This window comes from Balaenoptera physalus (genome assembly GCF_965194825.1).
Source record: "Balaenoptera physalus genome assembly, chromosome: 4".
Taxonomy (NCBI): domain Eukaryota; kingdom Metazoa; phylum Chordata; class Mammalia; order Artiodactyla; family Balaenopteridae; genus Balaenoptera; species Balaenoptera physalus.
In genome coordinates, this window is record NC_138891.1 from 1,622,721 (window position 1) to 1,649,102 (window position 26,382).

The window sequence follows — 26,382 nt, forward strand, 5'->3', positions numbered from 1 at the left end:
CTAAGATAGCTTATGACAGGTTCAAATAAATTCTCCCTTAAAATCACTTAACGGGCCGACACATCTAACTACTTATTAATGATGTGAACTGAGAGGCATCCGAAATGGAAGGCGTTAACTGAACAAATGCTGTAACCCGCCTCAGGAGTCGCGTGTAGATGAAGCTCATTACATCGCAATACCGAGGTCCCTGAAGAGCTTATCTCCACACCAAATGATTCAGTCCCATATTCCACTTCCAATCAGGATTTCCATAATTCTTAAAAAGCAATTATTGCTCTAACAAATGGCATTCTATTATCTGTTCAAATTTCCTGCACCCATAGTGGATTAAAACAGGAGCACTAAAATGTTTATCATCTGAGATACACAATTCTTTGCTCACATACTGTAAATATATTTGAAAATCACATTGGTACCAGCCCTTACAGAAAACAGGGGGGATACTGGGGTGGGATATTTTTAAAAGATGATGATGAAATTACTCTTTGTCACATGGGAATTTTTGCCATTCTTCTGAGATCTGAGAAGGTTCACGGGTAAAGACACCAGAATGTAACCTCTTTCGCAACAAAGTAATGTTCTACTTACTCGGTTATACTTTGCTGCAAAGAAGTGTTTTTTGTTTTATTTGGTTGATATTTTACAGGTAGACACTCACACTAGTGGCCTCAAAAAGCTCTGAAACCAATTTAATCCTCATCGTGTGAGTTTCCTTTGTTCCTAAAAAGAACTAAAATGCCCTGAACCTGCAGAAAACTGTGTGAGGAAGTGATGGGACGGCATGGGCTTTGCTCCAGATGGACCTGGATTTGAATCCCTCTTCTGACACTTACTAAGTTAGTGACCACAGAGTTTTTGTTCCTTCTCTGAGTCCTAGTGTCTCCTAGGACAATGTAGACGCTCCTAGAATTCCTGTTGGTGAACGAGAGACATTGTTTGCAACTTGCCTGGCACACGATGTTTCATAAGTGATGGTCAACCCAGGCCCCCCCATCCTCCCACATTTCCCTTCCACCTTCCTTAATCTTGGACAGTGGCTCTTAACCAACACTGATTTTGCCCCCCAAGAGACATCTGGCAATGTCTGGAGAGATTCTGGCTGTCATAACTGGGGGCGACTACTGGCATTTAGTGGGTAGAGGCCAACGATGCTACTAAACATCCCACAGTGTACCCCAATGTTCACTGCAGCACTATTCGCAGTAGACAGGACATGGAAGCAACCTAAATGTCCATCAACAGATGAATAGATAAAGAAGATGTGGTACATATATACAATGCAATACTACTCAGCCATAAAAAAGAATGAAATTCTGCCATTTGCAGCAATATGGATGGACCTAGAGATTGTCATACTGAGTGAAGTAAGTTAGACAGAGAAAGAGAAATTTTGTATGATATGCATGTGAAATCTAAAAAAATGGTACAAATGAACCTATTTACAAAACAGAGAGACAGAGTCACAGATGTAGAAAACAAACTTATGGTTACCGAGGGGGAAAGGCCCGGAGGGATAAACTGGGAGACTGGGATTGACATATACACACCACTATATATAAAACAGATAATTAATAAGGACCTACTGAATGGCACAGGGAACTCTACTCAGTACTCTATAATGACCTTTATGGGAAAAGAATCTAAAAAAGAATGGATATATGGGGACTTCCCTGGTGGTCCAGTGGTTAAGACTTCGCCTTCCCATGCAGGGGGTGTGGGTTCGATCCCTGGTCGGGGAGCTAAGATCCCACGTGCCTCGCCTCGGGCCAAAAAACCAAAACATGAAACAGAAGCAATATTGTAACAAATTCAATAAAGACTTTAAAAATGGAAAAAAAAAGAATGGTTATATGTATAACTGATCATTTTGCTGTACACCTGAAACTACCACACATTGTAAATCAACTGTACGCCAATAAAAATTAAAAAATAAAACAAAATAATATAAAATAAACAAGGTTGTCCTGTACAGCACAGGGAACTATATTCAATATCCTGTAATAAACCATAATGGAAAAGAATATGGTAAAGAACAGATATATATGTATGTAAAACTGATTCATTTTGCTGTACACCTGAAACTAACAACACTGTAAATCAACTATACACCAATAAAAATTAATCAAAAACAAACAGAAAACATCCCACAGTGCACAGGACAGCTCCCTCCCCCTCCCCAGACAACAATGATGAACAAGTGTCTGGCCCAAATTAGAAATAGTGCTGAGGCTGAAAAACCCTGCTCTAGGGTAAGGAGACTACTTGTGGGAAGACTTTAGGACAAAAAAAAAAACTTCTTGGAGCACGGGAGACAGAGGCGGGAGCTCAGTGCCTGATGCTGCCTCTTACTACGGTCACTTCACCTTCCTGAGTCTCAGTTTCCTAACCTGAGAAATGGAGATGACAAGTGTGTGTACCACACTGCAGGGTTTACACATTGTAAACGACACAACTCTATATTCGAGGATTGTTTGAGTATTTGGGAACAGGTGGGCGAGCCATATCTTGATGTGACTAATGCCTTAGAAGATGATGGGAAATTCTTTAAAGTCAAAGAAAAACAATACAACAGGGACTTCCCTGGCGGCACAGTGGTTAAGAACCTGCCTGCCAGTGCAGGGGACACGGGTTCGAGCTCTGGTCCGGGAAGATCCCACATGCCGCGGAGCAACTAAGCCCGTGAGCCACAACTACTGAGCCTGAGCTCTAGAGTCCACGAGCCACAACAACTGAGCCCGCGTGCCCAGAGCCCATGCTCCGCCAACAAAAGAAGCTACCGCAATGAGAAGCCCACGCACCACAATGAAGAGTAAGCCCCGCTCGCCGCAACTAGAGAAAGCCCGCGTGCAGCAACGAAGACCCAACGCAGCCAAAAATAAATAAATAAATTAATTAATTGAAAAAAAAAGAAGAATACGACAACAGTATTAACAGTGACAATCACGGGGCATCTACCGTGGGCTAGCTGCTACCCCCATTCTGTTCTAAGCATTTGACATATATTAATTCATTTGACCCCCATAACAGCCCTATGAGAGAGAGCTCGTCTTAGTACCTCTAAAAAATACTTCCAGGCAAGAAACTGGAGGCAGAGGCTGGTGAGGGAACTGGCTCGAGGCCATCCAGAGGGGAGCAGATAAGCAGGAATTGGCACGCAAGTGGTCTTGGGCTCAAGAGAATGGGTGTGACCCCGGGGATGACATCCTGTCTTGTGATCCTGCACAACTTCTTTGGCAATAGGCTGGTAGAGTCCCTGGCAGCAAGTCTGAGAAAATACAGACCACGTCAAGCAGACCCATGCAGTCATCCTGGCATAAGGAGCAAAAGTAAAACTGGAAAACTAAAAAGGAAAGAAGCTAAAGGGACAGAAAGAATGCCCTTTCTTCTTTCCAGTCAAAGCAATAAAGTAGGAAAGTCCCCAGAGGCAAACACAGGAATGAGGAGGCACACATCCCGCGCCCACGAACCCCTCCCGCACCTTCCCTGCCGAGAAACCAGCCCCCAGCGGGCCGGGTGGTAGCAGCTCAGACCAGGTTCCAAGGGCCTCTGGCGGCGGTCCAAGGGCGTGTAACTCCACGCTGTCAGGCGCAGGTAACTCAGGCCACATGTGGCCCGCCCCACCGCCAGCTTCGGGGCTCTGCTGGGCGGCGAGAGGAGGGCTCGGGCCCCCCTCCCCGGGCTGCTTCTCCAGCTTTCACCAGTGGGCCACTTATACTCCCTCAACCAGAATGTATCTGGCACAAGAACGCAACCCGAAGCTGTGCGCTGGCTCTTCTGTCCCCGTCTGCAGGGTTGGGACGCCTCAGGAAGACCTGGATCACTCCCTCCCAAGAGGACCAGGGTCTGGGGGGCAACCAGAAGCATCCCCACAGAACCTTCTAGTGGACTAACATGACGACTGTGTTAGTCTGGAGATGAGCTTCACACACCAGCTCCAAAGGACCCACTGGGGATATTTTAGTTTAAAAGATTCTTAATTTTCTACATGGAATTGTTCAGGTTATAGACAGAAACGCTCTAACACGGTTGATTTTTTTTCTTCCTTCGTAACAGTGATTTCTCACTATTTCTTGATGTGAGAAGAATGACGGTGTCAAAGTGCTTTCATTTTAGTTCTTAAAAAAGAAATTGCTAAACAAACTGATGGTTACCAAAGGGTGAAACGCTGGTGGGAGGGATAAATCAGGAGCTTGGGATGAACACACCCACACGACTATATATAAAATAGATAACCAACAAAGGCCTACTGTACAGCACAGGGAACTATATTCAATACTCTGTAATACCTAAATGGGAAAAGAGCCTAAAAAAGAGTGGATAGATGTACATGAATAACTGATTCACTTTGCTGTACACCTGAAACGAACACAACATTGTAAATCAACTATACTCCAATAAAATAACAAACAAACAAACAGACAAAACAAAATAACACACCCTCACAGAAACACTCAGGATAATGTTTGACCAAATATCCGGGCACCCCGCGGCCCAGGCAAGTTGATACATAAAATTCACCATTACAAGTTTCTATTTTGGGGGATGAAAGTGTTCTGAAATTAGATAGTGGTAGTGGTCGCACAACTCTGTGAACATACTAAAATCCACTGAATTGTACGCTTTATAAGGGTGAACTGAATGATATATAAATTAAATCTCAATAAAGCTGTTTAAAGATAAAAAATTTAAGAAAAGAAATTGCTAAGGAAAACTTGAAAAAATAATTCAAAGACATTTCTACCACCTGTGAGCAGGCCCCGAGGCTCAGGTCTTTTTGGATATTCCTTCCTTCAGGGAACGTCCCATCTTTAAAGACAAGCTGAAGCATGTGTTTGGAAGTGTGAACTCTGGGGCCTGCCTGCCTGGGTTCAAATCCTAACTCTCCTACCTACTAGCTGTGTGGCTCTGGGCGAGTTACTTAGTGTCTCTGAGTCTCCATTTCGCCTTGTACAAAAAGACAGCCTATCCGGCACTGGATCATCGTGAGCATTAAATGATGAATCACTGTGAAGCACTGGGCCCAATGCCTGTCGCACAGGCGGCACAAGCAGAGTTGCCACCATCACAGGATCAGGGGCCGTGCCTGTGCTGACGAATCTCGACACGATTCACCTCCCATCTTCCTCCTAAGCAGCAGTCTCAAGTCTTGATTTGCTGACCTTTGCTTCCATTTTCCCTCTCAAAACACTTGTCCCTCCTGATACGATTCCCCCACCAGCGAATGTGAGCAGAGCCCTTTGTGTCAGCTCTGCTCCCGCACACTCCCCCTCAGCTGTCGCGTCCCTCCCCGCCTCTGCGCATCACCCAAAGGACCACCACAGCTCTCTCCTCGTGGCCCATCCCCAATCCATGTGCACAGACCCCTCAGAAACAGCTTCTTGAAACTCCTCCTTCCCACGGCGATCTCCCCTTTGGGAGCCTTCCACAGCTGCTGGAACCCAAAGTCGCAAACCTCTTCATGGACCAATGGGGAGCCGGGTGGACGGGGCCAGGATTATCAGCCAGCAACATCCAACTGCTGACATGTATTTATTGAGCACCTGGCAAGGCCAGACACCGTGCTAAATGCTGGGTTAAAAAGAAGTTAGAAGACACCATTCTTCGCCCACACAAACTGACAGCTAAAAATACCAGACAGTAAAGATGGTCCCAGCTGGAGGCTGGGATCCGATGGTGCCCGAGGCTGCCGTGACCGGGCATGTCACGAGCACACAAAGGCTTCGGCTGACTTGCCTTTAAATACTCAGTGCGTAAAAGTACACAGCAGGTGCTTAATAAATGTTGGTTGAAAAATGAGTGAAAGAATGAAATCTGCATAGAAATCCTTGCATAGTTATCCTACGCATTATCAAACACATGATGACCGTTTCAGCCAGTTCAGCAGATCTGCCAACAGCACACATTACCTGGTGGTGGAGGATTCCAGGTGTGTTTTGGTCCCATTCCCTCACTTGCTCCCTCAGGGCAAAAGTGTGAAGAAGAGCAGGGATTATTATCATTATCCAATTTTTACTCTCCATTATTTATAGGAGGAAACTGAAGCTCAGAGAAGTTAAAGGATTTGGCCAAGGTCACAGAGTTCGGAAACAGCTTGATCCAGAACTGGCCTCCTGAATCCACCTACATTATTATAACCGAGAAACAAAGCACTCATTTCTATTTGAAGCCGTCCTACTGATTTTTTAACGTTTTAAGACAAGATCAGTAAACTCTTTCTGTAAAGGACTAGACAGTAAATATTTTAGGCTTTGTGAGCCATATGGCCTCTGTCACAGCCACTCAACTCTGCTGCGGTAGGAGGAGCAGCGACAGACAAGACATAAACGAGTGGGCGTTGCATGTTCCAATAAAACTTTATTTACAAAAACAGGCTGCAGACCAGATATGGCTCAGTTTCCTGCCCCTGCTTTAAGATAAAGGAAATTAAAACTATTCCTTCTTAGAGTAACTGCACATGTACTATAAAATCCATGCTCTTCTTTGCTTCTAGGGTAAAGACAGAATATGATAGCCATCTGTTACAGAGATGAGGGAAATAGTTTAAGAATGCTAAGCACTACAGTGTATACAGTATTTATATACACTATAAATGTGTAAGGTCTGCACATTTCCCTCAAAACTAACCTCATGTACACATTTTTATTAGTTAGGGAGGTCAATATGTCTATCGTAAATACATTTTAAAATTCCTTCCTACATATTCCGTCTATTGGGATTATTTATCATGCCCTGTTCCCTGGCCTAGAGCCAGGGAGAATATGGGAGTTTTAATACCTTTAATCCATTACATGGATTTTTTTTAGAGCTCCATAAGACAAAATAAAAAGCACTCTCATGGTCATATATGCAATAAACCTGATATGCCACTTAATATTTCATGTCCCATTTTATTTTTCACTTGTGATGGTTTCCAGCTCTCAACGTGCAAAATGACATCATTTCAGCCATCTTTTTGCTCCAGTTTTTTGTTGTTGTTGTTTAGAGAACTCCTGACAATTCATAGACAAGAAATCTCCCTGTGGACTTTGAGGGGTGATGATTATTGCTCCCTGACATTCTGAGTAAGTATTGAAATGCGTTCGCTGACACATGCCACCCAGTTTATGGCACTGTGAATTGATTAGGCCATGTTACCTTGTATCAAAAAAGAGGTGTGCGTGTATTTCTAGTTAGCATGTAGCTGGTTTCCAAAGATGGCTTGCCCAGTGACCCACACCTCCAGGGAGCCACACCATTGTGTAGGCCCTTCCCCTTCAACCTGGGCTGCTACTGGGATTGCTTTTTGATCAAAAGGATGTGGCAAAAATAACACCGTTACACACGGGACTAGATCCTAAGAGGCCTTGCAGCTTCCATCTGGGTCTCTTGGAATGCTCATTCTGGGGGAAGCCATGTGAAGAGCTCAGGGACCACCATCCTGTAAGGAAGCCCATGTCACAAGAGGAGGCCGTGGAGAGAAAGAGGTCCACACAGCCTCCAGCTGCTCCAGAAACCTCAACCGAGGAACTGGACATGGAACGCAGGAGCCACGGTGAACATCGGCCTCGTCTGGCCCTACGAGGAGTTCAGCCCCGGAACCATCTGACTGCACCCACGTGAAAGATCCCAGGTGAGAAAGAAACTTCAAAGTGAATAATAAATTGTGTTTTAAGCCACTAAGTTTTGGGTTGCTCTGTTCCATAGCAATACATAACTGAAATTAATTCTACAGTTATCATTAATTGAAGATGATTTATCTGGAGCCATGAAGAACCTGTGGAAAGAGCCCACCCTGACTCTTTTAGAACCTGGGAGACAGTAATTTGACATCACATTCACGGTCCAAGGTCTGCATGCTTTCCTGCCAGTTACAAGAGCAATGGAGTAATTCCATCTAAAAATAAGTAACTAGGGAATTCCCTGGCAGTCCAGTGGTTAGGACTTGGCTCTCTACTACTGGGGCCCTGGGTTCCCTGGTCGGGGAACTAAGATCCTGCAGGCGTGGCCAAAAAAAAAAAAAAAAAAATTAACTAAGACATTCTGGATAAAAAGGAGCATGATAGTTGCTCAGCTATGAATTCAAAGACTGTGATGATTAAGATATAACAGAATACGGCTCTTAACAAATTAAAAAGTCTCCTATAACGCAATGGGTCTTTTTTTCTTCAAATTGCTTATAAAACTGATTCATATCCACCTGAGCCCACCTGCCTGTCACCTGCACACGCTCTCTTTTGAGACGCAGATGTCTGCTTATTGGGTCGTTGTGTTTTTGTTTGTTCCTCCAGAGGACGGACTGAATTCTCCTCCCCATACCGGACACTGCAATTCAAAATAATAGCAACAACCCTGCAAGTAATGGGCCAGAATACTCACTTGATACCCACTAAAGGAGGGTTTAGATCACTAGCTCTCGGTTACCTTTCGAGAAACATCTGTTTCACATGAGCCCGTTTAAAGTGCATACATCTGTAAATAATAAGCCTGTGTGTGCACATAATTTAATGAATTAGGACATAAAAAGGAACTGAACAGTAGGGGCACAGCAATTAGAGCAAATGCCCATTTTGTTAAAAATGTATTGTTTCCAGCTTTCACTTGGAAACCCTTTTATTATACTGCGGGTTCTGGGGCTTCCAACCTTCCTCATTCCCCCTCCCTGCAAAGAACATGGGAGTTTACTTTGCAGAGTTAGCAGAAGGAAGGAAACCCACGTCACACAAAGCTGAGAGAGGGACTTCAACCCGCTTTCTCCTACTCCACGGATCTGGGCGCCTGAACTGCTCTGTGTCTGGGGATTCTCACCTGTAAAATGGAGCAATAACAGTGCCTTTCTCTTCAGGCTGCTGTGACAATGAGGTGACCGAATTCATTTTATGCACTTAATAAATATTAATTATGATGATGGCAGTTGTTTCATTTTAATAAAAATCAGTCACAACTTGAAACTATTCAGGAGGGAAAAAAACCTTGGTTCAAAACTTTCTTTTGGGGCTTCCCTGGTGGCACAGTGGTTAGGAATCCGCCTGCCAATGCAGGGGACACGGGTTCGAGCCCTGATCTGGGAAGATCCCACATGCCGCGGAGCAACTAGGCCCGTGAGCCACAACTACTGAGCCTGTGCGTCTGGAGCCTGTGCTCGGCAACGAGAGAGGCCGCGACAGTGAGGGGCCCGCGCACCGCGATGAAGAGTGGCCCCCGCTCGCCGCAACTAGAGAAAGACCTCGCACAGAAACGAAGACCCAACACAGCCAAAAAAACAAAAAACAAAAAAAACCAAAAAAAAAACCCAACTACTTTCTTTTGACTGAATAGACTTGTGGTTGCCAAGGAGGGGTGGGGGAGGGAAGGATTGGGAGTTTGGGATTAGCAGATGCAAACTATTACATAGAGAATGGATAAACAACAAGGTCCTACTGTACAGCACAGGGAACTATATATTCAGTACCCAGTGATACACCATAATGGAAAAGAATATGAAAAAGAATATATATATGTATAACTGAGTCACTCTGCTGTACACCAGAAACTAACACAACATTGTAAATCAACTATACTTCAATAAAATAAATGTTTTTAAAAAGTTTCTCTTGATTGTTAATTTGGTCCTATTTCTCTTTAATTTCTTCACCCCATTTCTAGGGATGGACAAAAAAAAGAAGGAAGGGAGGAGTGGCAATGTGAACGGGAAGTACCATCAGAGATTCTATTCCAAGGATATCAAAGCGAGTGCCAGAAGCCCAAGGAAATACCACGTTCTCATATTTTCAGGCCAATTTTTCAGCTGACACGTTTGTAAGGGCTTGCCATCACGGCCAACGTGGGCCTCCCAAGTTCTAACCACTCCCTCCAGTTTACTTCAGGTGTTTTGAGTGACCCCCCAAATATACAAATAAGCAAAAGCAGAGACCACTTGAGATGTTCTGAATTTCAAGTTCGTGTTCACTGAACTATACTCAGATATCTCCTGAGCACCTACTGTGCGCCCGGCACGGGGTTACTAAGCAGAGCACACATATACGAGCAAAAGGTGCTCGGGGGAGAGAAAGCGTGGCATTTTCTAGAACACACACTGAGGCTTCCACAGAGTGTGGTCCGTTCCTCTCTGCCTCCCTGCAGTTTAAAATGTGTAAGTAGAGTTGAAAGTAGCTGGGAAAGGTTGGAAGATACTCTATATCCATTTGAAAACCACGCAGGTGTGGAGCACAGGACTAGAATTTGTATTCTCCCACAATAGGACTGCTGCAAGAAACAGACCTCACGTCCAGCCCACTGGGATTCTGGGAAAATCCTGGTTGAGCTCTGCAAAATAAGTGTTAGCAAAATAAGTGCTAAGTATTTGGCAAGCCCCGGGAAAAAGGGTTCCACCCAGAAGGAAAACAAGTTAAACAATGACTGAAATCACTACCCTCCAGTATTCTGTTTACATTCTCCTGCAGTCTATTTACCGTCTACATAAAGAGATAATTAGAGCTCCTGAACAGCAGTAGGAGAGAATAATAGAGGCTAAAGGAAAAGGGAAATAAAAGAGAATGCACAAATATTGAAAAAATATTAATAGCTGAGTATATAGAGCTGTGTTGTTCAATGCAGTAGTCAAAAGCCACATGTGACTATTGAAAGTTAAATGAACTAGAATTAAATAGAAAAAAAAATTCAGGTCCTCAGACATACTGGCCACATTTCAGGTGCTCAATAGCTCCCATGACCAGCCATCACCGTACTGGACAACACAGAATTACAGATGGTTCCCGTCCTTGCAGAAAGTTCTACTGCAGAGTGCCGGTATCTGGGACCTTAAGGGGTGGTGTGCTTGAACACCTATATCCATTGACTCAACCATGATTAACTGAGTGCTGACCAATTATTTTCTAGCTGTACTAATACCATACGACCATATTGGGAAGAGAGGTAAAGGACACCGTATCTGACCTCAGAAGACTTCCCAGGTTAGTAAGGGAACCCAATCAATAAAACAAAATGAAACAACACACGCTAAAAAGGAGAAATGAGAAGAAACACAGAAAACAAACCTGGTAACTTTAATGGTCAATATGGTAGTAAGTATCCAAGGGTTCCCTGTAAAGTTCTTTCAACTTTCCTGCATTTAAAAATTTTTTCATAGCAAAGTATTGGGGGAAAATTATTTGCTGAGTATTAGGTCTCAGGTACTTTAAAGAAACTCTCTTATTTAAGTCTATGGTAAGCTTGCAAGGTAAGTGTTATGGACCAATGGTGCAGATGAAAACCACTGAGGCAACAGCAAAGGCAGCGCCTGAGGAGTGCCAGCTCCACTGTACCACGCTATACACATAGGAACGCATGAAGCTTCCACCTAGAACCCACTACATGACCCGTAGACAGTCACTTCAGTTAGCCCATCTGTCTCCTCAAAATCCATAATTCAACAGCTAGATTTCAAACAAAAGAAACAGGTAGAACACGGTATGTAAAAATCCCAAGTACAGAACAATATATTGCACTTAAAATAGCAGTCACCCCTTCGTATCTTTGGGGCATTGGTTTCAGGATCCCCATGGACAACAAAATCTCTGGATGCTCAAGTCCCTTATATAAAATGGCGTACTATTTGCATATAACCTACACATCCACCATATACGTTAAATCATCTCTAGATGACTTACAATGCCTAATACAATGTAGGCGCTATGTAAGTAGCTGCAAATACAATGTAAATACTGTGTAAATAGTTGCCAGCTGTGCAGCAAATTCAAGTTTTGCTTTTTGGAACTTTCTGGAATTTTTTTTTTTCTGAATATTTTCCATCTGAGATTGGTCAAATCCGCAGATGTGGAACCTGCAGATATGAAGAGCAAACTGTGTCTGAAACCACTGAACTGAGAGCATCATGTGAGAGGCTAGTCACCATCATCTTGATCCACGTAAACTTCATCAAACAGTCAGTTTTCATAGGGTTGGGGCCCTCTAAACAAACTACGTGGCAAATACCAAAATATCAATTTTTCAGTGTCTCCTGGAAACTTTTTTTTTTCTTCCTGTTTTTCCAGTAATGGAAGACGCAACAGTGCTGGCTGACTACGAGGTACCACCACTGGTGCCCATCTCCAGACGAGAGTTCTGAGTGAACCAGGAGAACAAGAAAACCTTCTTTCTCGTCTCTCACCTCCCTGCGATTCCTCAGCAAACACAAGGCTGATCCCGTAGAGGGACCAGGCCAGCGCAGACACGAACAACAAACAGGATGGAAAACAAAAGAGTAAACAGCCTCCTGGTTTCTTCCACAATTTAAAAGGCTGTGGCTTCTATGAGGGAAATAATGTCATCAGAGGAAATTCTGTGGGACAGTTCTTCACCTCTCTCTCTCTTTTCCACCTTTTCCCAAAACCAAAGCACTCCATGGTCCCTTCTTGATATTACTGGGGCATAAATATCTTCCAGGAAGTCTTCACTCGGCTGTCAGGTGACAGGGTCAAACTGCTGCCAAACTCACCTTCTCTGAGCTTCAAGGTCCTCTGCCGTAAAAAGAGGCAAATCGTACCTGCCTCACAGGATTGCTTGTGATGATGACGTAGGTACAGTCATTAGAGTAGAATCTTGTTAAAAATTTAACCAGCCCAGAAAGCAAACTAAACGCCCCATCACAGCTCTTTAAGTTTGTCTCTATTATCAGAAGACAATCATTTCTTTCGCGTTCTAGGGCATGGTTGTGATGACTGCCGTGTGGACCGAAGACGGCTGCGTGTCTTTGGTCCCTCCCCACGGACAGGTCGCTGTACTGAAGGCGAGCTGGCCCATGCCGCTCCCCCGACAGCAGGCGGTGACAGTGACCGCACGCCAGCTCTGCCCCAGCCTTTCCGAGGCCTGGGAGCTTCCGCGCCCCCCCTCTCAGAATATTGCCACCACGCAGAGAGAAGCACAAGGCACACGCAGCTACCTCAGGTGACAGCCCGGCTGAGCTCTCTGCCACCAGCCAACATGCACTGCCAGCCCTGGGCGCCAGCAGTGACAGACTTCCCGCCCAGTTTAGCCCTGGGAGCTGCAGCCTCATCTGACATCACGTGGAGCAGATCTGCCCAGCTGAACCCAGTCCAACCACAGAACAATGAGATAATAAGTTGTTAGGCCACGAAGTTCGGGGGCAGTTTGTTACACAGCAAGATGTCACAAAAACAATCATAAAGAAAGAAGTGATACAACAGCCAAGACACGGAAGCAACCTAAATGTCCATCAACAAACAAATGGATAAAGAAGATGTGGTACCTATGTACACAATGGAATATTACTCAGCCATAAAAAAGAAATAATGCAGCAACATGGATGGACCTAGAGATTATCACACTAAGTGAAGTTAAGTCAGAAAGAGAAAGACAAATACCATACGATATCACTCGTATGTGGAATCTAAGTTTTAAAAAATGACATAAATGAACTTATTTACAAATCAGAAATACACTCACAGATTTCAAAAACAAACTTATGGATACCAAAGGGAAAACGTGGCAGGGAGGGATAAATTAGGAGCTTGGGATTAACATATGCACACTACTATATAAAATAGGTAACCAGCAAGGACTTACTGTATAGCACACAGAACTCTATTCAATATTCTATAATAACCTATATGGGAAAAGAATCTGAAAAAGAATGGATATGTGTATATGTATAACTGAATCACTTAGCTGTACACCTGAAACTAACACAACACTGTAAATCAACTATACTCCAATAAAATTTTTTAAGTGATTTTTAAAAAAATATAATCTAATAGACCCAACCCCCAAAGAACATTATTTAACAGACACTCAAAACATCCATGTGAGTCTTCAAGAAGCAAGTTCAGAAGGTATGCACTTATTCCACTGCGTAGTTTAAAACTCCGCATCGTAAGCTGCACTTAGAATGTACCTCTGCAGCCTACCCCCAGAAAAACTCCTTTCCTGCTCCTTATGACAAAAATGCGTAACCTACGTGATCCTCCTCTTATGCACCAGCTCTGGTTCTCAGTGGGTTTTAGTTCTTTCTGTAATCAAACTCAGGTTCAAAGTCCTGAGGAGACTGTGTTTGTGTTACAGGGGGCTGTGTCACAGTGACATGTGTATACAAGCGTCTCCCATACATTGTGAGTCCAGAGAGCAGGGACCACATGGGCTTCATCTTGGTGTGTCTGTCCCGTCCCCCCTCTCCCGCCAACCCCTGAACACATCAGGGAGCAATCGAAATGTACTGGCCCCTGACAGTATCTCTGGGCAAAGTGTACCGTGACCACCTGGACGGTGACAACGGTCAGGTGTAAAAGCCAATTATTTGTTCCACATGGACGCCACTGCATCGGGACCACAGTGCTGTCCCACTGTGACAAACAGGGAGGATGGTCCCCCGGGTGATGACCCACAGTCAGGGGAACCATTTCACAGAGGAAAGAGACGCCAACTCGACAAACACGGTCGCTGTTAGTGAAGGCATGCAAGCCGCAGTGTCACGCTGAAACCAGAGAAGCTCTACTCGGGGAACCGTGTGTGTTTTCAGGGCAGAGCAGAATCCTCGTTTACATTGGCTATTATATTACAAATCCTGCAACGTCCCACGTCATGGCCGTAGACATCGATCCCGCGTCAAGGCAGGCTATTTCTCAGCCCATGGGCAGCGCGAGGACCACAGATGGAGAGATGCTCGCAGGGTAACGCATGTGCGTGAGCGGGCAGAGAGGCCGCCGTAAAACTCTCGGAGTGACAGCTCCACCGCCTCTGGGCTGAGGGCAAGGAACTCACTACCCCTACCTCTCTAGAGCGCTCTCCTTGTACAGGTGGCGGGATAACCTCTGGAAGCCCATTTAGGACTTGTGCCGCTAGAAACCCAGCACGGGTTTCTGGAAACTCTGGCCCGGGAAGCAGAAAGACGGCCTTCATCTGCATCCTCTGACTTTCTCAGCGAATCCAAACCCGTTCATCCTGTCTCTAGTTCCTATTGTTTCCTCTGATAAGCAGGGCCCCAGTGAACAATTAAAGCTTTCAATAAATAATCTCTAAGCACATTCATTTGATTGACTGTTATTTGATACAGCAGTTAGTTTCAATGGGGCAGTTAATATTGATCACATAAAGTACTCCAGACAAACATGAAACAGTTCCAGAACTCCATGGATTATTACCCTTTATCTGCCAGTCATCCGGGTTACTTGTAATGGTCACGGAATTTAAAATCAATAATAACAATTAGTGTTCTGTACACCAAAACAGATGAATCATGTGAAATGGGTTTTCATATAAGATCAAAGGTAAAGTGCGCCTATCACGTGGGAGAAGGCTCTCTGAGCTTCCAGGACACACTTGGCAAGGTACTTTCAGGCAAGTCCTCAACACAGCCAGCAAGACAGAAAGAACGGTATTTAGGAAATGTGATCATAAAAACGCATGTGAAACGCCTGACTGTCTTAATCCAAAAAGATGAAGGGTAAAAGATAAAAAGTGATCAAAATGAATGCTAACAAACGTAGTAAAATTCATGGGACTGGCAATTTACTTCCTCTGAGATACACTTCTAGCTACCTTTTCCCGCTTCCGATTCACAGGCATTAATCGTGATTTTTGGTAATAAAACGGCAACAACGGTATTTTAGCTCCACCACTACTGTAATGTCTGGATAATTAAAACGCAGAGCAACAGAGAAATGTCTCATCATTAAACTGCAGCCATCGCACTATGTGAAATCATCCATCCCAAAGACTTGTTTTTCATCAGTTATTTGTTATTTATCTGATGTAAATATAAAAAGGACTAATTAAAATGTATGCCTTTTTACACAGCTTCTTGTCATTAAAGCCAATGAAGGCATTCTGAGGACCATAATGAAATAATTATGTTTGCCTTTAAGAATTCTCTTCAACAACACATGGCAGTACTGAGCTAAATTAAAACATCAGGAACTAAATTTCGCTTGCCTCCATTTCCATTTTAGTTAATTATACCCCCAAGGTTTCCAATAGGCCAGACCCTAAAAAATCTTTTGAAGCTGAAACAGCCTTCAGATCGTCAGCCTTTTTATAATCATGAACTCTGATGATAAGACAAAGGTACCATAGCCCCCAAAGCTTTAATATTTTTGAGAAGAGGTATTTATTACTGAGGTCTTCGTTTGCTCTGAAAATTAGGGAAGTATTAGGATAAATGTGATCCAAAGCTTCGTTTTCAGGTTAGCTGATACACTCATCTTATCTGGTCTTATCTGCATCATTTCTACCACAGTATTTTGAATTTAGCTATTCTTTTTTCCTGATTTGATAACATTTAATAATCAGTGGCGAACAGTAATTGATCAATATCAACAACAAAAACAAACATTTCACTATATCTGAGTCGAATCAGGAGAATAAATCCTTATTCAATACTCAAACTTAAAAAAAACAAAACAAAGAGCAATCTTTAAGAGTAGACTGTGAAGCCATGAACTTGAAAAAATAAAATAGGACCCTTTCATTAGAATTTCTCCTTCTCCAGACCTCAAATTGGTGACACTTGTAAAAGCAAGAAATAGTAAAAAAAAATTTTTTTTAAATCTGAGTTTAAGAGAAAAGGAAGAAGGAAAGAGGAAAGGAAAAACTGCCAGGCGGTTTCAGGGCTGGTGGCAAATGCAGTGGCTTTCACCTGCTGTCAGATGATGCCAATGGGGTGGGAACGCCGTGTTTAGAAAAGTAAACAGGAGTCCCAGGGATTAACTCTGACAATGTGAATTCCGCCCATCTGGTTCTGTGTGGAGAGTCAACAGGGTTCACGGGGGATGATATTTGACTGCCGGATAGACTGTCTTCTGAGACATCAGAGGGAAACTGTTGACGGCTGCGAAACAAAGATCTAGTACATGACAACCTAAAATTGCAATTATAATCCCAGAATCTGCTTGTATTAAAACCACACCCAAGTCAGTCTTTGTTCCGCTTAGAGAAATTTCCTTTCGGGAATGAGGGACATTGTCACCCACGATCAGCCTTGTTAAAATCAGCTCCCCCCCGCCCCGTCCCAGTTCGCTTCATCAGCTGCCGGGGAGCCTGTGCTCTGAGAGAGGAAACGCTCAGCAAGGCTGGGTCACCTCCTGACGTCAGTTCCTGTTATCCTGCCTTATCGTGCTGGGGACCAGGAGTCTTATCTTACTGAATGGCCCCCCTTTCAGCTCGCCATCCTGCAAGGCCAGAGAAAAAGCAAGTCAGCGGTTCCACTGCCTGTCTGAATTCCCATCTAAGAAGCTCTGAAAGCTCCAGATAAATAATAGAATACTTGCAGGCTCACCCTCTACGGCTGCCTAGGTGGAGAGAACTTTTGCAACTTTATTTTTTATTCATCGGAAGGGGTTTAGGGGCTGGGATGGGACGGGAATCATGCCTCTTAGTGATGAAGCAAGGAGGCGGGAAGGAAAAGAGGAGCATTCAGGGCGACATATTGAGTGATTAGATTGTGTTATTAGATCTTACAGATGGGCAGGTTATCTCATCTCCTATTTAACAAGAGGTGCTTGGGCCAAGCCACTTACAGACAGGATACTGATAAATCTGAAACTGGAGTTAACTCTCCTCTCTCCATCACCTCCAACTCCAACTTTTTACGAAGAAGCTGGCCAAGAACTGATACAGATTTGTTCATAGTGATTCAACGTATAATTCCACCCCTCCCCCACTCCCAACACACACACACACACACACACACACACACACACACACACACACACACGCTGGCATCAGAGCCACGGTCATAATACTTAAATCCATATTGCAAGGGACGCCTTCTATTTACAGATCTACATTTTGCCACAAAAGGAATTCATGTTCAGAAGAATGACCCAGAAGCACAAGGCGATCTTCAGTCATAACAGAAAAATTAAGCTGTGAGTGCTCCAGTTATACTGACCATCAAGTCCAAACAAAGGTTTTCTGTGCCACTCCTGGGTGCAAGGGGCAACCCTAGGAGATGTCATAATATTGAAATATCTGGCATATTTAAATGGCTTATGTGGGAGTTGTGGCAGTGTATTTGAAAGTGGGTTATTCTAGAAAATCTGAGATGTATGATTGCCATAACTACCCTGTAATTTGAAAGGCAAGATTCTACATTAATATCTTTTAGAAAGGTTTTTAGCCCAGATTTTTCTGATAAACCTTCATCAAAAAACTCCCATTTCCGAAATAATCTAGTTAATTGATAGTTAACTGAATTTATATTAGAACATTTAAAGTATAAAAATGTCATTTAGGGAGAAATTTATTGGCACTTACATGTAACTCAAACTCTATAGAAGATTCTTTTTAAGATGTTCTAAAATGAACAGTGCATTCACTGTTTCGTAAGTCCTGTTCGACTCGAAGAGTTTTCTATTTTGCAACTTGGTTTTACATCTTCATCTTCCTCGCAGAGAGAACTTTCTAGTTAAAAAATTCCCAGCCTTTAAAAAAATTTTTTTCGATTTTAAAGATTCTAAATTCCTTGACAGCAGAATTTATAATCTTCATCATTTATCACGTATTTCCCTTCTGAGATAATCTATGCATTACATTTCACAAGAATGTAGAAAGGAGAAAACGGTAAGGTTTTCTTTCTTTTTTTAGCCATCTCTGGGGCTTAACATGTTGAAGGGAAATTATAATCACCTGATATCCAGAAGAACTTTCTTTTGTGCTTTAAAGCAAAGTTCGTGACAATACCGACTGGTTATATATGGTCAGAGCCAGGCTTCCAAAAATGAGAAGAAAACTTCTGGTTCAGGTCAGCGAACCTATCAGAAATTGCGCTGCTGGTCATTTATCTACTAAGAGAAGAAAGGCCTAGTTCAGACGCGAGGGCTTTGCATTTGGGCTGGGAAATCAAATGCTACCAAGAGTTTCCACATCCATTCCACAGCCTAAGCTTAAGGGACACATGACTACTCTCCTAGCATTCTGATCTATTTTTTTGGAGTATATCCTTTTCTGGTGATAAAATTTAAACTTCTGCATTTTTTTCTTGTAAGTCGCACATCAGCGCTTCCCTACCCAAAGTGCCGAGTTACCTGGATACTGAAAAAATTTTAGTAATTCTTTTTTCCTACGGGGAAGGAAAACTTTGTGAATCTTCCACTTGTTTTCAAACGGCCCTATCCTGCACTCCCTGAGATTTAAGAAGAATTCCCTTTTCTTTTCTTCTTTCTGATGGTGTTAGTTACCACTGTCATGTGGCCAAGAAGCAGAAAATTATGTCCTACTTTAGAAAAACAATTGAGCCTTTTCACTGAAATATTTATTCAAAACCCCATTCAGTTCATACGGTGGCTGTCAGCCTTTATTTAGTCTCTCTTTCAGAGGGTATCTTTGATTTTGCCACTTTGACCCCAATTTATATCTCACTAGGAGAGGATTTAGATACTGTTTAATACTTAAAATTCAGGTCCCAGAGCTTAGGAAAGGAGACGTCTTTCCTTCCTAAATCATAACGTCGATACTGTTTGTTTTTAAAAACAGATTATTTCTCCTCATTAGAAAAGAAAATCTGTTTTTCCTTTTTTCTTTTGATGTGTTATGAGCAGGGAGAAGACAGGGAAAAGGGCCAAGAAGTTGTCACACTCATGATTTCACCGAAAGCAACTACTATATTTAGACCACAAATATTAGGCTTTATCTTATGCCCACTGAGCAATTAATGCTGAAAACATCTGGAGCAGCCTAAACCCAAGGTAATCCACGAGGCACCTGAACAGAGACTTAGTGACTCTGACACCTCCAGGGGCCGTCTTAAATCATATTATTTACACCATGTTCCCTTAGTAACTCGCTACTCCTGACTTCGAATTTTTAGAGGCAATTCACAGGCCCTACTCCAACCGACAGCTGGTTGGCATATCATTTTTCTGCCTTAAAATTAAAAGGGAAAATAAAGAGAATATTCTAACACCTTTCAAAGAATGCTTCTGGTGTGTTGTACATTCAAAGGGTTTACTCCAATTCCTACACACACACACAGACACACACACACACCATAAAAAAATAAGTAGGATCTCAAAGCAGAAAATAGTTTTGGTTAGAATTTAGTACTATTTTTTCCCTTCTGGCCCACTGCTTCCTCTGTGTTAAGAGCACAAACAGATCTGCTTCTTGTCAAAACAGTCATTGAGTAAAATGGAAAAGGTTGCGGTTTTTATGTTTGTACTTATACAAACAGGGCCCTAATATGCTTTAACTTCAAAAGCCCTAACTGGCTGTGCCACCCTGAGCCAAACACCGCGTGGCAGAGCTGTGTCGGAACTTTTATTTATGCTTAAAAACTTAAACCACTTGAACAGCTAAACTGACCTGTCCTAAAGCGGTTTGTGCGACTCTGCAGGGGCCTAAGCGATATTTACACTCTATTCATTTAACCTGGAGTCCGGGGGTGGGAGCCAAACCCTTGTGAAATTGACCACAGTGAGCACTAATTGCCCTGCTTACAAAAATAAGACACTGAAATTTCTGAAATCCCTTTGTCATTTGCCTTTATTTACTTTGTCTAATGCAAGCTTCTTTGATTAGCTGAACTTTGCTGTTATCAACACTTCTTGCTTATCGGCTGGCCCTAGGTGAATGACACATTCACCACTAGCCTCTCCCCAGATAAGGCAAATCCCTTGTTTAACTTGTTCAAGAACAAACAAAGTTCCCCCCCAAACTCCTGCAACTTAATAGGCACTTTTGGAGAGTTAATTACAAAAGGAAGAATGTCTACTTGTAAAACCTCTACTAGGTCTAATAGCTTGACGCCAGGGTCCTGAGCATTCTTTTTTCCTTTGTTAAAAAACGTTTCATTAAAACTTTCTCTCACAAGAAGAAGTTTGAGGGAGCCCTAGTTCCCTGAGATTCCAAATGAAATTGTTCATACTGTTTTAATTGCTACAGAGAGGAGGTGGGTAGGGTCTAAAAGATCTGTTAGTGGGTTGGAAAATTATTTTGTAACAGTTTCTTTGAGCTCTCCAGAAAGAAAAATAGGCAGCAGGAAAGAAAAAGCATTTGAGGAGCAGCTGAAAATGAGGACGCCTTCTGAAAATGATATTCTTTTTACCCTGGTTATGGCTCTACGAAATACTAAGTCAGACAGCTAGACTGCTGGCATCAGATGGTTATTGACTTTTCAGCTACAAACCTGTTGATTTCCTGGACCCCTGAAGCAAGTCTTTATTCTTAAGAAAAAGTTTCAGAAGAGGGTGATTTAAATCTTGTCATTGTCCCCTCTCTCTCCTTTTTCTTCCCTCTTTAGATAAGCCATCATGTTATTAGGAAAACTCAATTTCTTCCAGTTAAACTTTGACCTCTTTGAAAACAAAGATTTAAAATGTCATTTTCAGGCTAATGCTCCAATGAATTGTCAAATAAAGTACTAAAAACATTTTGATAGATAGCGGAGCCATTTATCTAAATCACTGTCAGGGCAGCGATGCGTCCAGCAGGCTCCCACTACAGCCACCCGAAGGTGGGATTTTCTGGGACTGCTGGTCATTTCTCAAGCCTGCAGCCAGGCTACTACTGTTGACCAGTGCGTGCCTCGGCACCCTCTCAGAGTCAGATAACCAACTAGTCAATATTTTTTTAAAAAACTGGGCTACCCCACTTATGTTTCCTTCCCTTTAACCGACGTCCAGGTTCCCGGCTGAATTGCAAGATATGGAAATAATGGATGGCTCAGCCCAAGGGGGTGTTCATTGCCAGTAGTTTTCTAGCAAAACAGCAACTTCTTAGAGCAACAAAGTGACTCGGAAAGGTGGCAGCAGGGTCAATGCTAAGAAATATTGCCTTTCCTCCGCAAGGAAAACATTGGCGGCGGCGGCAGCTTTAACTGGTGGTTTATGAACTTCAGGAGCAGCAGCAACCTTAATTAGGCTAAATTCCTTGCAAGGAAGATGTCATATTTTAATTACTTTGGACTGTTGAAAACACACAAGGGGGGATATACATATAACTAGTAGCTAATCCAAAGAACAGCAAAGTTAAATTCCCCTCTGCACATATCTTAGTAAAAACTGTACAAACGTTGTCAAATTGCCTCACTTGAAGAATGTTTCAAAGTCCTGTGGTCACTCTACTTTTTCCCCCCTCCACGCACATTTTCTAAAACTGTTTTCAAGGGACTGTAGGGTCGGTAAGGAGAGAAGCAGGGGTCGGCAGGGGTTGTTTGGGAAGAAAACATCTAACAGGAAATTTTCAGCAGAGGGAATCAATATGCACACCAGCATAGCACACCCTTTCAGCATTAAATCATTAAATCCTTTGTCTGGCTACCAGTGCAATTTGTTTCCAATGTCTTCATTGCATGCAAGCGAGACAATTCATATTTTTTTCTTGGTAGAAGAAGGGAAAAAATAAACCTACATTGCGCAGTGTGCCGATGCTGCCATTCGGTTTGGGTCAATCCACTGAAGCATGCTTTGAGAGCTTTCTCCTGGAGCATGCAGGAAGACGGGCTCGCAGTGTAGAAATCCAGGATTTGCCCAGGACTCACTGACAGGACATCCATACAGTCAAACATGATCTCCCCTGCACCGAATGTCTGCAAAAGTGCTTATCCTCTAGGTGTGGAGGCAAATGGCATAGAAAAGTCCACCCAACTCCATCAAACTCTGCCCCCTTTTTGGCACGTAGGCTGTTGGTCTTTTTCCCAGCCTCGAATCATGAATTATGACAGACAAGCCAGCTAAAAGCCTGTAATTGATCCAAATGATCATTTACCATTTTCCAGGCTTGCTCGGCCAATCCAGCCGGGGCGGGGGGTTCCCAGAAAGAGCCCAAGTTCTCCTTCTAGGCAGACGCCTGCAAAAAGCCTTCGGAATGCGGTGCGGATCCTACCCGGACGGTGCCCAGACCAGCCCTGCCCGGCTCGCGCGCGTCCTCGGCATCCCCGTCCTCAGGCGGCTCACGCGGGGACTCTGATCCCCCCTTTGGCAAAGAATAGACCCTCCTGCCTCTGAACAGCTCACTTCCTACTACTTCTGTCACACAGAATGAAAGATTGAATTGCCTAATATATGCGAGTGAACTTTCGGTGAACCCTTCCCGGGCTGCTAACCTTCAAATGACCCAGCGAGTCTGACATCACCAGCTCCCAGGATTCTCACAGAGCCGAGCACTCCCAGCAGCCCCGCCGCGCGGGCGGCCCGCGGCCCGGGCGCGCGCACCTCCCGCCCCGCGTCTCCGCTCCGAGCGCGCGGGGCCCGGGGCGCCCGGAGCCACAGGGAGGAGGAGCGCGCGCGGTCCGGAGCCGCCGGGAGGAGCGCGCGGGGCCGGGACGCCGCTCGCCAGCTCCCGCCCTTTGCGCCCCAGTTCGCGGGGCTTCGCTCGGCCGCGCGCCCCCCTCGCCCGCCCCCGACCCAGCCTTTACATTCCTCCGTGCGCCTGTCTGTCTGTTAAATGCCTTGTAACGTGTGTGTTTTTCCACTCCTGCAAAAGCACAGCAAGCCGTAAACCGGAGCACGGAGAAGAGCCGCCCCTGGGGAAGCCTGGGGTCCAGAAACTTTCCATTTGATAGTCTTTTTCTGTCTGTCCCTCTTGCAGGCCGAAGGGACTGCGTTGGCTCGGGAGTAAAAAAAAAAAAAAAAAAAAAAAAAAAAAAAAAAAATCCAGCTTTTTGGATTCATTTACTTCTTAAAATTCTCCCAAGTCTACACGCAGCCTACGAAGGAGTCGAGAATTATCGGTAGTTCCTCCTGCCCCAGACACACACAGACAATCACACAGATATGCAGGACCTCATAATATAACACAGTGGTCAACAGTGTGGATGTGGAAGTCAAACTGAACTAGATTCCAACCCACTGAGCAGCTATGGGATCTGGGACAAGTACCTAACCTCCCCGAGCCTCAGCTTCCTCATCTGAAAAATGGGAGCATGCTACTGGCCACCTCAACGGATTGCTGTGAGGACAAAAAGAAACAGTGCTTGCATGGCACTCAGCACACACCCTAGACCAGTTAGCTGTGACTCATCCTCTTATTTTTAACAGGGGAAACAGAAGCCCAGGGAGGCTGAGAGCCGCTTGAGGTCCCAGAGCCAGAATCATGGCTAGAACCCAGCTCCCTGGAATCCCAGCCCAACGTGGAAATTACTTTTCTGTTGCGGACGAGCGCGGATGAGCCCTCTCATCCCATCCCCACCCCACCCCACCCCCACATAACACACAGATTTTGAGAACTGGTTAAGTGTGAAAGTTCTGTATTTCCAAGGGCCACTTTTCACCCATACTAGCCCCTGCTCAAACTTGGCTATTTATTAGAAGACAGTAACTTTAAGGAAAAGGGACTAATTTTTTGTACCTCTCACACTTAAGCTTTTCAGCCATCCCTGAGAAGGACAGATGCAGAGTTTACAAATCAACCCAGGCAGAAAGCTGTGAACGGGAGAGCCAATCCACCCTGCAGCCATTTTGCACCACTTGCTTAAAGGATGCAACGTACATCAAAGAAAGGAAGCTCCGGGGGAGGGATTAAAACACGTTAAGTCCTCCACTGCCCCTCCACCGTTGACTAATAATTCTCCCACAAAGCAGGGAGGGCGAGTGGGCGGGCAGGGGGGGACGGCTTCCTTGCCTCTCGCAGGGAAGCGCGCACTGCAGTCTCCTTTCTGTGAATGGGCTGGAATGTGCCCTGGCATCCAAGCCTTCTAAAAGCCTGTCGGGCACTCGCCCCGTGCTGCTCGGCTAGCAGAGTTGCTAAGTGGCACTCATGGTGTAACATGAAAAGTATGCATGGCACACACTTACCAAGTCAAAGACTCTTTCAGGAAGGTGTAGGCAAACAATTTTCAGCCCGGCAAGCTCAGTTCTTGCGATTGCAAAGTCCAGGGCGATAAAGGGGTAAGCTTTTGCTGAAACTATGTGTTTGTTATTCTCTCTCTCTTTTATATGGTCATCATTTTGTAACAGAGCTTTATTATAAGAAATCCTTTAACTACAAAGAAAACACACATTTTAAACAAGGGGCGCAGAGGAATTTACAAAACATTTAACACTCTGTCATTAAGATAGTTGTAAAGATACACAAAGCACCACATTGTGTGCCAATTGCTGCGTGGTCCATGGGACTTATAGCTCCAAATGCTTATTTAAGGTCCTTAGAGTGCCTTGGAAACTGGGCTAGTTTTGTACAGGATCATGGAGGTGGGTGAAAAGTTCTTTGAGGAGGGAGAGGAGGGAGCTGTATTTAAAGTACAGCAGGAGGAACTAAGAGATGAGAAACATGGCACCATGGCCAGGTGTGTGTGTACGGGTTACCCATGGCGCTTTCTTGCTCACTCGGCATCTTTCCAAAGGGTAGGGTGCACTGGTCACAAGGAAGTGAACATGCGGATGGGGTCCCCCAAATTCTGTTTACTCTCAGTTCTTAAGCTAGAGTTATCAGCCTCATCTAGGAAGGGAGACAACGGCTCCCAAATTTCTTTCCTCAATAATCTGTCACGGCACAAAAACAATAACAGAGAGGTGTGTGTGTGTGTGAGTGTGTGTGTGTGTGTGTGTGTTTGTGTGTGTGTGTGTCTGTGTCTCTTTGTGTGGTAGGGGTTCAGAGATTGGTGTTTTCTTTCTTTGCACAAGAAAATTTTACATTTCTATTCACCTAGGAACACAGTTCTCTTAACTGTAGAGAAATAAACTTGAGCCTTGAAATGAAGGATCAGGGCTTAAATCCTTGTGAGTGGAACATTATGGGTGTTTTACGGTGCGACAGTATTCACTAGTCAGTTCATCATTTCTCATCATGAATCGATTACGTGGATAGCAACTATTAGGGTTATTATTTAATCCAAGTGTTAACTTACAAAGCAGCCCCCAAATTTAGCCACACGTTTCTTATTTCTTCGTCAGTAAATCTAATTCTTATACTTCTTGAAAACCTGATTCTTCTTCTACCTTCTTCATCTTAAAAAAAGATAAGGGAAAGATACACAAATAAGCCCCAGTTCCTTAATACATATCCATGCACCATAAAGATTAATGAACAGGTAGAAGGTGAAAAATGGCCTAGTTAATTTGTGGATAATGAAGTTTAAATTATCGACACCTATTTTAAACATTAATTAAACAATTTGGAAGAACCATTGCCCAAATATCCTCTTAGTAAGGCATAAAATAACATTCTGATATATGTCATTGCCCCTGTTTTCTTTATGCTTGATCAATGATAAAAGGAACTCTAATAAAAGTATTTCCAACCACAAACAAACAAAACAGCAAAAGTTTGAGCCCCAAATTCATTTTGTTTCAGAGTAACTGTGTATTTGTCAGTGTGACACAGCACATTTGAAACCCATAATCATAAAACAAAAATTTATAGCCAGGGTTCAGGGTCTACATCTGTTTCTCTGGTTTCTGTACAGCAATTACCCACTGGACAATCCAGAAAGAAACACCATGAATCATGCTCTGCAGACATGTTTCAACTGGAGAG

General features: G+C 43.8%; 1 protein-coding gene across 5 annotated transcripts in view; it reads right to left on the reverse strand.

Annotated features, from left to right (window-relative positions):
- The window catches only part of RARB (retinoic acid receptor beta), a 460,352-nt gene that overhangs the window by 156,482 nt on the left and 277,488 nt on the right, over positions 1-26,382 (reverse strand). Inside the window, exon 1 of one of the 5 annotated variants that reach the window (XM_082460773.1) lies at positions 24,256-24,367. The exons of 2 other annotated variants lie outside the window; for them this stretch is intronic. In XM_082460773.1, coding sequence (XP_082316899.1) covers positions 24,256-24,364 — 109 coding nt within the window. In that variant the 5' untranslated portion in view covers positions 24,365-24,367. Of the gene's footprint in view, positions 1-22,317; positions 22,999-24,255; positions 24,368-26,382 lie in introns of those variants that run through there. 2 more of the 5 variants (XM_082460770.1, XM_082460772.1) reach the window with 2 other exon arrangements.